The sequence below is a fragment of the Podarcis tiliguerta genome (assembly GCF_965153285.1).
Source record: "Podarcis tiliguerta genome assembly, chromosome: 5".
In the NCBI taxonomy this organism is placed as follows: domain Eukaryota; kingdom Metazoa; phylum Chordata; class Lepidosauria; order Squamata; family Lacertidae; genus Podarcis; species Podarcis tiliguerta.
The window spans coordinates 76,281,160-76,294,380 of NC_139538.1; the positions used below are offsets into that span (position 1 = coordinate 76,281,160).

At 41.4% G+C, this 13,221-nt stretch overlaps 1 protein-coding gene across 2 annotated transcripts in view; it reads right to left on the reverse strand.

Moving 5' to 3' along the window:
• NRG3 (neuregulin 3) overlaps positions 1-13,221 on the reverse strand; it is a 602,711-nt gene that overhangs the window by 99,743 nt on the left and 489,747 nt on the right. The window contains exon 4 of one of the 2 annotated variants that reach the window (XM_083440045.1): positions 4,497-4,523. The exons of the other annotated variant lie outside the window; for it this stretch is intronic. Within the exon in view, the coding sequence (XP_083296171.1) occupies positions 4,497-4,523 (27 nt within the window). The remainder of the gene's footprint in view (positions 1-4,496; positions 4,524-13,221) is intronic. 2 annotated transcript variants of the gene reach the window in all.

Sequence of the window (13,221 nt, forward strand, 5' to 3'; positions counted from 1 at the left end):
ATGACATATTACAAGGGATTCTGGGAATGTTCTAGATTTCACAGTTGGTTCTCATTCGGTGATGGGTCAGGTCTGCTGTCTGTTGGGTCTCAACAAAATAAGATAACATTCGAGGCCACACCCTACTCTCTCGTGTCACTGTACACTGCTGGGGAAGATTGGAGGAGGTGAGCACCCTGTTTTCCCAAGGAAAGTTAAGCATCATTAGGGATGAGGGAATCATCTGCTGAACTCAGATTCCAGAGTAGGCTCACCTGCTTCAATTCAAGTGGATCATGACTTTGGTCAGTTCACAGTCCACTTCAGAATCCACAATATTACTGATTCCTTTACAAGGATTATATGTGGTAATCTAAACATATCTTCAGAAAATACCCAGTACCCACTATTGCTGGCTCCCAAAATGTCAACTGATAAGCAGTACGTGAAATTATTGCTATTATTTTCCATGGGAAATGAAAGCTGCAGCCCTCTATACAGTTACTCGCACGTAAGTCCCGTTGAATGCCATGGGATGTACTTCTAAGAATACATAAACAGGACTGCACTAAAGAAACATTTTATTTTATTATTTTTTTTGTAGAAAACAAACATAATAAAAGCCAGTGTCCAAATCCTTTCAAATAAGCTAACTTCCCACTCACAGTTTAACAGCTGTTTGCTCTGATTTTTATAAGGTTCCCTCACGAGTGTGTCAAAACAATGCTTTACTTCATGTCACCATTAGCATAGCTGTAAACAAACTGAGCCGGTGGTGGGAGAGCTTCTGTCTGAAATAATATGGGTAAGTGACATGTTTCGCTTGTGATTTTTTTTCCTGGAGAATTTTAGCTGACTCTGTGCCTTGAGCATTTCAGACACTCTCAAAAGGGATTAGGCAAAGTGTCAGGGGAAAACACTGAAAGATCTGTGTTTTCTAAACTAGAGAGGCATTGGCTTGAGATTGCCAGCAACAACAACAACAACAACAACAATGTTATATTATCTGATAGGCATTCACTGACACATGAGGTTTTGCCCTACAAAACACAGCCCTCCCATTGGTTTCTACAATCTCACATCAGTTAAATATCTAAGCTATAAGGATTCAAGTCTTGTAAAACACCATAGCCTAAGACACACTGGCACAGGCATTAGCAAGTGCCTGAAAAGATACAGCAGTGTTTTGCAAGATGCAATTTGGGCAGATCTAACTTCCTATTCTTGAGAATCAACTGCCATTCCTATTCTAACAGATTGCACTATGAGCCAAAAATGGCTTAGAAGACCATTTTGGGACATATTTTTCTTTTCTTCCAGAGACTATTGAGTCAAATATCCTCCTCAGTTTCTCCACCTGAGAAAAGGGTGCAGAATTTCAGGATACAGTTAATATAATTTGGAATTATTTGACTATGGTTAGAGGCAGCAAAGGGTTTGGTTCTAATCCTTCCATTACTCTACTTTTAGTCCACTGTTTCCTCCACCCATCAATATGAGCTAACAATAGAGTCTCGTCCAATATTATGCAAACCAGAATTTCTCAAAGGGAAGTTTTCAGGGGTGGGGAGTATTTCAACTCTATGCAACTCCATCACCTCAACTTTATTTGGAAAGAAAAGGCCCTGTTGCTTTGTTTTTCAGATGTTTAACCATGTGTACTTTTAGAAGGGAAATTCGAGAAATTTTGTTCTGTTTCTCTTCTAATGCCTAAAACAGGTTGTATATGCAGATTATTGTCTCATGCCTGGTGATTAGATCATTGGAAAGAGGCCTGCTGAAGGTAGAAGAATGCTGAAATCCTGCACACACTTAGCTAGGAGTCAATGCAACTTATTTCCTGACACTTAGGGATCATATAACCCTCCAAAATTTCTCTGATGAAGATAAAGCTAAAGGGACCCCTGACCGTTAAGTCCACTCTGAGGTTGCGGCGCTCATCTCACTTTATTGGCCGAGGGAGCTGGCGTACAGCTTCCGGGTCATGTGGCCCATATGACTAAGCCACTTCTGGCGAACCAGGGCAGCACACGGAAACGCCATTTACATTCCCACCAGAGTGGTACCTATTTATCTACTTGCACTCTGACGTGCTTTCGAACTGTTAGGTGGGCAGGAGCAGGGACCGAGCAATGGGAGCTCACCCCATCATGAGGATTCAAACCGCTGACCTTTTGATCAGCAAGCTCTGTGGTTTAACCCACAGCACTATCCACGTCCCTGCATCCTAAAGCAGGCTTCCTCAAACTTGGCCCTCCAGATGTTTTTGGCCTACAACTCCCATGATCCCTAGCCAGCCGGACCAGTGGGCAGGGATGATGGGAATTGTAGCCTCAAAACATCTGGAGGCTGAGTTTGAGGAAGCCTGCCCTAAAGTCTGCAGCTCTCACTCATTCACACACTTTAACCGCAGACACAGGAAAATAAGGCATTCACTAAAGCCTGCAATCGACCACGATCGACCAGGAATGCCACGCGATCGACTGGTAGATTGCGATCAACTGGTTGGACATGCCTGATCTATAGGATTGCACATTTAGGCAGCGATCTCATGGACCTTAAGAATAAGCTGCTTAGAACACAGTGGGAAGTATTTCTGAGTAAATATGCATAGATTTGAAATACATGCCCCTTTTTCAGTCTGCAGCTTTTGATCTTCAGTGCGGTGCCAGCCACTTGTTTTTCAGTTACTTCCACATCACATGCAAGATCTAGGAGTTCTGATACTATACCACAAGCCAATGTGCTGCCCTCCAGATACAACTCCCATCAAACACAACCAGGGTGACCAATGGTCAGGGATGATGGGAGTTGCTGTCCACCAACATTTGCACTATGTTTGCTGCTCCTGACGCAGCACCAGAATTAGAGAGTCCTGGCTTTGTCAGATGAGCTGAACTGTAATGTTGCATGAGCTTTGATCTGATCTCTTTATCAGTGTTTCCAAATGCTAAATGTCTCAGCCTCATATAGTATTCATCTATTCCCTCTGCAGCTGGCCATGTTGCTTTTCCAAGCATACATATTTTAAACTCAATGTTGGCTTTAGGGTCCAAATAATCTAAAGAGGCATTTTACGTCTGCTTGGAACTTCTCCTCCTGCATAATGCAAGAGGCAAAGCTCTTTTCCTGGTATTGTTACTATAAAGGCCAGGTATATATTTTACAGTCCTATTGTCCATTTTCTCCCTCATCTCATAACTGCAGTGCTATCTGAATGTACTTCCCATCATGTGGACATTGGCAGTCCTCAAGAAGCCACATTGGAATTGGAGAACTGACATCTGCAATTTGCACCTCTTCTGTTCCCCCAGAGAAGGAAGCCATTTACTTCAGTCACTTATTTGCTTTCCCATTTCTAGGCTTGGATTTCTCATCTGTACTGATGTGCAAAAGCACAAGCAGTCCACCTTTCAACATTTGAAAGGAAGAGCCAAAGGTCGAAATGGCTTTTGCACAACTCACCCCCTCTTACAGTTTTCCCCCTTCAACGGCAACCCACACAGAATATTGCAGGGGAGGAGTCAGCAAATGCCTCCCTACTTCCAATTACCCATTTTGCAGAGATATGGGATTTGTTTGCTGGCAACGGGAGGGCTGGTAGGGGAGGGCCTGTTGTGTCAGGTGTGGGCAGATCCCATTTCAAGTTGGCCCTTGACTCAAAGGAATCTGGGATCAACTCTGAAATAGACCACACCCTATGAGACAGTAGTATATGCCTCTTGAGCCTACAACAACCCCCACAGTCAATATTGCTATGTTTTACCTCATTCACCAGATAAACTATTGCAGGAAACCCTCAGTTGCCTTCAACTAACATCTTTGATCCAACAGCCTTCAACTTGCTTTCTTTTCTCACCTCCACTTCTTCTGTGTGAGCTACCTTCATCTGAAGTGACAGGCACACCTTTTCAGAACATGCCACTGTATAACCAGTGTTACTGTTCTTCAAAACATGGCTTCTGTAAAAAATATATGGCTGACCAGTGGCTATGAGCTCATAAGGTTGAGTTTCAGTCTCTCCTTGTAAAATAGAATGCTTTGTTTTATACAGGCACTTCTCGTTTATCTTCAAAAGGATTTTCTAAAGCTCACAATACATGTTGCAATTTTTATCTTTTATCACCCTGAAACTTTTTCAGCTCAAAGTGGCTCTCTCACAGCTGCTTTTTCGTTTGTGAGGAGAAAGATGCAGGCTTCCCTCATCTTTCCTTTGCTTTCTACTCAGAGATGAGATGGCAACTCAGAGAGGAAACGTTTGAGCTGAAAATGACAGAAGAGGAATCTAAAGGAGCTTCTCCCCAATCTAAGCCTGAGATGCCAGATAACTCCTGAATAGTAGATCGTTGTCACAAAACTTTCATTTAAATGCAGCAGCTTTAGATCTTGTCACCACAAGTCATGGCAACACTTGGAATCCTGCACAGTGCCTGAAATTCTTCCACAGAGTGTAACACAATAGATTTTTTGAGAATTTAAATATCAACAGCAAATTTAAAAGAAAATTGAAAGCTTACCCATGAATTCAATTCCTAAATGGTGAGCTATACACCAAGGAAAGCATGTAAATGAAGGACAAAAGAAAGAGAAGGTAAACATTAGTAAGGAGCCATTGAAACCAAATACATCATTATAAGCTGTAAGCACAAAAACATTTGAGCCTCATTCATGGATGTATCAAAATTGCTAGGATATTCCCATATGACATAGAATGCTAGAATTTGGTGCACATATAGTCCAAAAGCATTCCTGTTAATAGACAATACATATAATTGGGACATTTGTACACCTCTCCATCAAAGCAAGTGTACCCCAGCATTGTTATGGAACTTCCACACTAAATCCTACATGTGTAGAATTCGTAGCACATACAGTCAAAAGATGCTGCTTCCTGGAAAAGGTTTCCAAATGTATATGAAGTATATCCCCCAAAAGTTGAAGTTTTCCATGTCTCCAAAAATATATTAAAAAACATATATTACAATACAAGGCACCATGATTAATAAATACATTTAGAAATGACACACATTGGGGGCATGCGGGACTGCAGTGGGGGAGAAGAGGAAGGGAAAGCCCTATTATTTGTGGAAGAGAATTCTGACTTTTGCTTCACAGGATATCACCCATTTTAGGGTCCTTCATACCACCTAAAACCTGGAAAAAGATTATCCAAGACAATATGGTTACTTTACTTGAAATGTCTAGAAACTGTGCAGTTATACATGTGTTCCTTGGTGTTTTGTTTTTTTCTTGTTTATGTATTTCATGCAAAAGGTTCTTTTCCTTCCCTTTCGTTCATTCTGTAGGAATTTATACTTGTAGGTATGGCAGCTGTTCTTTTGAATGACTGTACTTTAATCATAGTTATCATTGTTGTTGGCTTGACGTTTAAACAACTTACAATTGCTAGGCAACCTCAGAAATGCAGGGTACATCATGAGAGCAACAATGCAAACCTCAAAAGCTTTTCTCATAAGTGTTTCACACAATAGTTTGGCAGTGTTGGTTCAGCAATGTTCAGATGCTTCAGAATGTCCTGTACTTTCCAAAGTAGCTAAAAATAAATGCCACCTGGAGGAGAGACCTTCAGAACTCTGAATACTGATCATGTATGCTTTATATGGAATTATTTAAAATAGAACACTGCTTATCTCACAAGAAATAGCTCCAAGTGGTATTGGGAACCTTCAGAAACAAATATCTGCTTACATTATATAAGTTTTTACACTGCTATGGCTACAATCCAGCTGGAAATTCTCTTGTAAGGCTCACATAACACACCAATCCTTCCCTGACTTGCAATTTGCACACTCCATGTTGCCCCCAGCAGTAGCTTTCCTCCCTGAAGATTTCAAATGGATGAAGAGCAACACATTATTTGAATTTCTACTGGGTAAAAGGATCCATTTGCTTTTGATCTAGATCTCCACTTCAGTGAGACTTGTTCAGGATAACAAACCTGTGAATTGTTTCCAGGATGTGTGCTTCTTAAAGTATATGTTTATTTTATAACAGACAAACAGCATCTGGAGAGCATCCAGTTAATAAGAGATGGACCACATTTCACTGTGTCATTCAGACTATCAATGGCTACAGGCAAGCCCCATGCACCCACTGAAAAGTTCACCAGGATAGCTTAAAGTTACAGAAATCCAGTTTCCATGGTGTTTTGATAGAAAATAATCATAGTGATGCATAATTTGCCAAACATTTCATATTGCCCACTGATCATTCATGCAAATAGGCTCGCTTTTTGCTGTACTTTGATCATGCACAAAAGCATACACAATGGCTCTGTTGGATAGCTAGAAAGGGCTAGGCATACCTTTCACTGAAATTAATGGCTTTCACCCCAGACCACTTAATCCTACACTGTAATGTTCTAAAATATATTTGTAGTGGTGGTGAGGCTGTGTGCAATGATTGACTGAAATGACAGAGTGGCTTAGGACTCTTAAGACTCTTGTTGACTTACTATGATGTCAAAGAGGAAGCAGGCTGAAAATCCTATGGGTGGAAGAGTAAGCAATAAGCAGCCTTGGAAAAGAGGACCAGAGGCCCCAGAGACATGGGTCAAGGTAAGGCAGAAAAGAGCTGGTAGAAAGGAGATGGGACTACAAGTAGAAGTATAGTGGGATCCACAATTAGATTCAAATTAAGACACTATATATTCGGCTGCAAGACTCTTGTCCCGTTGATTTCAGTGGGACTTAGTCATGCCTATCTTTTTCTAGATTGTATCCCAGAGATGTGGAGAATCTCATTTAAAGACATATGAACATGTGAGGTCCAAACTATGGAACTGTTAAGGGATGAGCTCTTATGCTGTGAGCTAAGGGAAGAGTCACAGGTCAGCAGGAGGGCACAGGCTTGGCATGGAAAAGGTCCCAGATGCCATCTCCAGTATCTCCCAGATTGGGCTGAGAAACACTCCTGTCTGAAACTGTGGAGAACTGCTGTTGAATAGATTGACCAATTGTTCCCATAATGGTTATTTCACTAACCATTATAGAAATATGTGGCATTCAAACACCCAATGTGTGCTTGAAAGATAACACTCAACTACATTATGATACATGACATCCACATAAGTGTTTGTCTGAGGGAAAAAATATGCTAATACTGTACAATATTTATTGTGCATGGTTTATTTGGTTTGGTAAACCAGCTGAGATACCAGTAGTTTGCTTCCTTTCCAAAATATGTTATCTGATCTCCAGGAAATGAGAAATTCAGCTATAAAGCAAGATCAAGCTATGCTCCTTTTGAAAGTCTATGCAGAAGAGCTGATAAAGAAATTTTATTTTCAAAACTGGGTCAAATACGTTACAGAAATAACAATGCTTTTCAATGGCAATCTGCCATCTCCTTCAAAGGAACAGTGGTGTATGATAACAGAGAAAGGAATACTGTTGTCTTTTCTATTAAAAAAAAGTGAATGGGAAGTTGTGTATGTTTGTGAAAGCCTATGAAAGAAGTGCTTTGTCTTAAGAACAGGCAAACAATCAGAACTGAAACAATGTTCCCCAGTCGTCAAAAGCTGAGCATGTTTGTTTGATCCCAGCCATTAAGAAGGGGAAAGAGGGTGTCACCAGTAGGATATAGGGATCCTCTCGAGAAAGCAATTCTACCCCATCCCAAAATGCCTCTGGTCTTCTACAAACACGATGTCTCCCCAAAATTCTTCCTAAAGACCTTCACATTTGCTTGAATTTTGCTGCAGATTAAATTTCACTGGAAACTAGTGGTGTCCAAACTTTTTTCAAAGAGGGCAAGATTTGATGAAGTGAAGGGCCATGGGGGCCAACCAAAGATGTTGACCTTTTTTTGGGATTGAAGTTGTTGAGCTTCTTTTAGGATTGAAGTTGTTGAAGGTTTTTTTTATTGGATTTTAGCCCGGGAAGTAAACTGCCACTGATTGGCAGGCCGGATTAGGCCCCCAAAATGGACTTTGGACATGCCTGCTCTAAGCAAAATGTTCCTGCTCTAGGGAGGGCGGGAACGGACACCCATTGGCACTAGAGAAACAACTTATCAAGGTTAACTAGATAGTTGCTGAAGCTGCTTGATAGTTTGATGTCAGTGATGGCTGGTACTCACTGGGAATCTTAGGGTGGAAGGCAGAGAGGTCAACTATAGGTTGATTCAGAGCCAGTGATAGGGAGAGTCAGCTGATTCGTATTTTGGTCCTGTTCCCATACTGAATTCTCCAAGGGCAAAACTGAGGCCGAAAAGGAGGAAGCTGACAGCCGGGGCCACTCCCTGAGGTGGTTTTAGATGAGAAGGAAGACAGTTGGGGATGGTCGGGGGTGGTAGAGCAATGCTCCATTGACCCTATTGGACTAGTTCTCCAAATGCATGTCTCACAAGTCTTCTCTCCAGGCGTATGGGGCCAAATAAGGCTTTTATTTTGGTGCAGACATGTTTCTTTTTAGATACAGGAATAACTAAGGCCCACCTAATTGGATATCTCCCAAGCCAAAGCCCCTTAGATGGAAGAGCAAGAGTTCCAAGGAGGCATTTTTATAGGGAGGGAGTAAACCCCTCCTACCATTTTGCAGTCTTCATTGGGAAAACACCCCCCTATTGTATGGGCAGGTAGTCCCTCCCCCTACCTGGCCTGATCACCTTGGCAACGTCTCCCCAGGCGGGATTGGGCAACTGGCTGAGGGAGGCGGAGACCTCCAGGTATCCCACCCGGGGAAGGTGCAGCCTAGCCTGTGCTAATGATACTGCATACGGTCCAGGGGGCTGCGTGCGAGCATGCAAAGGGTCCCCCCATTTAATATGGGGAGTGGTCATTGCAGGAGTATTCATAGGTGGCATGCCACTTGATTATTAAATGCCAAAAAATAAAGAACAATGGATAGCCATTGCATACATTCCCTGTTCATGAGCTTCCATGGACATCTCAATGGCCACTTGTGGTCTGGCTCAGCAGTGTAGTTCTTTACGTGCTTTTTTCATTTGCCAGCAGAAAGGCTAGAATGACAGTGCTCAGATGACACCTTAACTCGACCACACAGCCAAGCTTTGTTCTTCATGGAGTTCTTTGTGCAAACAATGTGAATTTTCATTCATGCAAATTAGGCCTAAAGTAGCTTGAAGCTAGTTCCACATACCCTTAAGGGACAGAAAAATCAATGCAGGGAGGAAAATCTACTACCTTTTCTTCCCATATAAGGTGGTTCGCAGTGCTTTAAAAACTGACACCAACAGAGCTGCATAATATAGTCCCCGAAGAACCCTAATGGAATACCAAAGGAACAACGGTGACTGGAACAGCTTCCCACAAAAACCTTTCTTTCAAGGTTCAGGGCAGACTAGTGGAATAAACTATTGATTTCAGCTCCCTGCAGTTAACACAGCGAAACTCACTTGAGTCTGCTCTTTGCTGAACAGCTGGAGTTGAAAGACCCTTTCTAACTTTGGAAAAGAAAAGATAATGGTCAACTTTACATATTGTGAAATGTTAGAGATATAAATACAGTGGTACCTCAGGTTACAAACACTTCAAAGGAAGGTGGGAATATCTAAATTAATGGTTCTTATTAGTCTGAGTAGCACCGAGTTAAAAACAAAAGAGGAATGTAAATGGGTAAAATTGATGGTAACTGCAGCCAGACATGTTTTAGCGAGTAATTGGAAAAATGCAGAAGAGTTAGGGGTGAACCAATGGAAGAAAAAAACTGAATAATATTATAGAATATCTAACTGTGAAGATACACAGAATGAAAGGGCTTAAGGTCAGTGAGCAAGAGGAGGATTGGTTTGAGAAGATATTGAATTATTTGGGTAGGTTTGAACAATTTGGGGCAATTTAAATGTTAAAAGTTAAATAAACCTTGTGGATGGAGGAGTGTTAACATATATAAAATTGTACATATGGTTGATTTGAATATGTTATTATTGATTATGTATACCCAATGTATCAGCCGCCAGGGGGGTTTTCACTGTTTGTTTTTTGGTTGTTGGTAAAAAATAAAAATTTTAAACATTAAAAAAAACAACCCAACACTTCGGGTTACAGAGGTAGTACCTCAGGTTAAGACCTTTACCTCAGGATGAGAGCAGAAATCATGCGGTGGCGGCGTGGCAGCAGCGGGAGGCCCCTTTAGCTAAAGTGGTACCTCAGGTTAAGAACGGTTTCAGGTTAAGAATGGACCTCCGCAACGAATTAAGTTCGTAACCAGAGGTACCACTGTAACTGCTTACCTGAAAGATTACAGTGTTTTCCTGCTATCTTTCATCAGTTCAACAAATTATTCTTGTTTAATAGTACTGATTAAGATCTCTTTACAACCAGCGAGTGTGATATGTAATCTATTTGGGCACTACATTCATTTCTAAAATTGGACATGTCCTGGGCAAAATCCAAACTAAATGTGTGGTGGATTCAAATAGGCAGATCCAAGTGATGCCTGCAACAAAATGTTGCAGTGTGTGGTTTTCCTGTTTAAGGTTCCAGCCAGCCTGCTGTGCCTTCTTTCAGGATCTTCTCTTTCCAATAGTTCCCTACTTTCCTTCCTCTTCCAACAATTAGCTTTCTATAGTTGTTGGGTCCCCACCCCCGTAAATCTGAACACTTTGTGGCTCTTCCCAAAGCCCACTAAATACCTCCCTCTTAAGCGAAGAAGGTGCCATTTTGCCAGCATAAGAATCCACATTCAGAAAACAAGTTTGCTATTAGCATAAATGATTTTTGGTTGGTGCTATTTTTAGCACAGGTTAATATCCTTAGTGTCCTTCAGTATGACAGAGCTGCATGTCTGGAGTGGCTCCCCAAGTTGACATGTCCAATGCAGCCAATAGTATTTAAGTCTAACACCAAAACAAATCAGAACAAACTCTAGTGTTGTTTCCACTGTGCACTGAGTTGGGACTCTAGAATCCATCAGCTAGGAGTGCTCTGTCTGCAGGCAAGAACATTATGCTAGTGTTATTGGATTAATCCCTGGCTTTCACTTTTCTTCCTACTCACAGATGAAATGATCACATTAATGATAGTAAGCCTTCATAGGGAGGCAGACAATTACAGGATTTAATGTATCTAATTTAAAGCAAAGCTCATATTTTGCCTATGATTCCGAAAAAGGGGTGTTTTATTCTAGGGTGTGTATATACACAGCCATAAAGTGCACTCATTATATTGTTTGGATATCACTTTTTGGTGTTTGTTTTGAAAGCACCTTTTGGTAGAACAGCTATAAGCCATCTTGCATTTTACAGAGCATTGCAGAGCAAGGCACAGTGATGCAAAGCATGTCTACTAAAATGCTTGTAGGACTTTTAATATTGTTTGATGTTATGTGACATTTTCAGAAGACCGTTGTGATCATCAGGAGATTAGGAATGATGCTCAGCAATTATCCCTTTTGGTGCCCAGGCACAGGCCTTGACTGAGCATCTGATCTGCAGGTATAATATTGTAAAGTTGTAGACTGGAGTCCTGAAAGACTTTATCAAATTCTGCTAGAGTTAGCACTGCTGAAGGAATGCAAAAGAGAAAAGCCATGAGCTGTGATTGATATGTGGCTATCTCCGAGACACCAGGGGGAAATCGCATGCTGTGATAGCTGCACCTGCAATCTTATGATTCATCCCTTTGATCCTCATGGGAGGGTTTTAGGTTCTCTAGCGTGTGACTCATGTGGGCACAAGTTCTGCACAAGTTAGCTTCCTTAGTAGGTTGCAGCCTATAAATATGAGAGCTGAGGGAAAACCCAGCATAGGCCAGAATGGTTCTATGTGTTAACCAGCTACAGGTGGGGGGAGGATTATTTACTGTCATGTCTTAGGGTTCTAATTTTTTTTCTAATTTCCCTCCTCATTTTGCCTCATTTTTCAGTCTTAATTTCTTCCCATTTCCACATCAGTTTGCGATATTTATTCCTTAAAATCCTCATAAAAACTCATTATTTCACTACCCATTTCTCCTGACAAACAGTTTGTCAGTTTCTAGGCACTTTAGCCTAATATACAAAGGGCTTGCAAGCAATTTCTCCTAATGTAATGCACTTTTGTATGTCATTTTCATAAATGTATGCATTTTTAGGCACACTTTACCTTGGTATATGCACTTTTTGCACCCGTTACTTGGCTGGAGAAATGCACTGCAAAATTCTGAGAAGTGCCTATTTTGAGGGGTGGCTGGTTCATATATTGTTTCGTGTAGGGCAAATTTAGTAGATCTTTACATATAATCAAACTTCTCCTCTACCGTGCTCCACAAAATTGTGCTTTGGTTCTCCATCTTCCTCTGTCCTGCTTTTCTGTGGCTTATAAAGCAGAACCAGCCCCTCTCTTGCATCTGTTTTTGCAACCCCGCCTAACTTCAGTACACCTGAATTCCCCACTGTTGGTGTGGGTGGGAAAGCAAGCAGCCTAAGCAGCTTCTCCAGCCTCATTGCACTGTTTTCAGTATTCTGGTTGGCACTGGTTAAAACTGGGGGTCAATGTATCATCCATGCTTATAAGAGACTGGAGGGGGTGAAGTGCCATGCAGAGAGCAGCATGCACTCTTGTGGCAAAGTAGCTGGGAACATGGAATGCTCACTGGCGAAGTATGAGGAAAATTTGCCTCCATTTGCATGAAATGCAGCACACTTCATCCTGCTGCTTTCAGATATGGCAGAGGGGCCCTTTGTCTGCACGTACAAAATACCAAGCAAAACATTTTACCTCTTGCCCTCCCTTCAAGTTCTTTAATCTAACTCTGCTAATTGCTTTCCTCAGATTCCGGGATGAAGATGAGAAATGAATATTAAAATAATAAGTGAAAATTCAATTATAACATTATAATGCGACACTATTCCCCAGTCTATCAAAAAATTATTCAGGAAGGAGAAAGCAAAAAACATCCAGCCCTAATTTAAAGCAATGCATGCTATAGTTTTCACAAATGGGTATAAAAATTAGCTAGCCATTTGAAAAACACAAAGGGCTTGCCTTATATACACCCATCAGGTTATCAAAGCATTCATCTTAAGATTATTATATTTAGTCTGGATAGCTGCCAGCTATCCTCACATTATTCCAGATGCAGATTGTAATTATTTCCTTGGACAAGATCACTTAAGCTTTGAACCCCCAGAGTATCTTGGGGCCCACAGCCTCATTTCATGTGGGTGGGTCAAAAGGGGGGCAGGACAAAGGGTATAGCAGAAAGTGAGAGAAAAAGAGATATTTGCTCACTTTCGGACCTGGTCCCACCCACAACTGCCTGCCCATCACTTGCCAGAC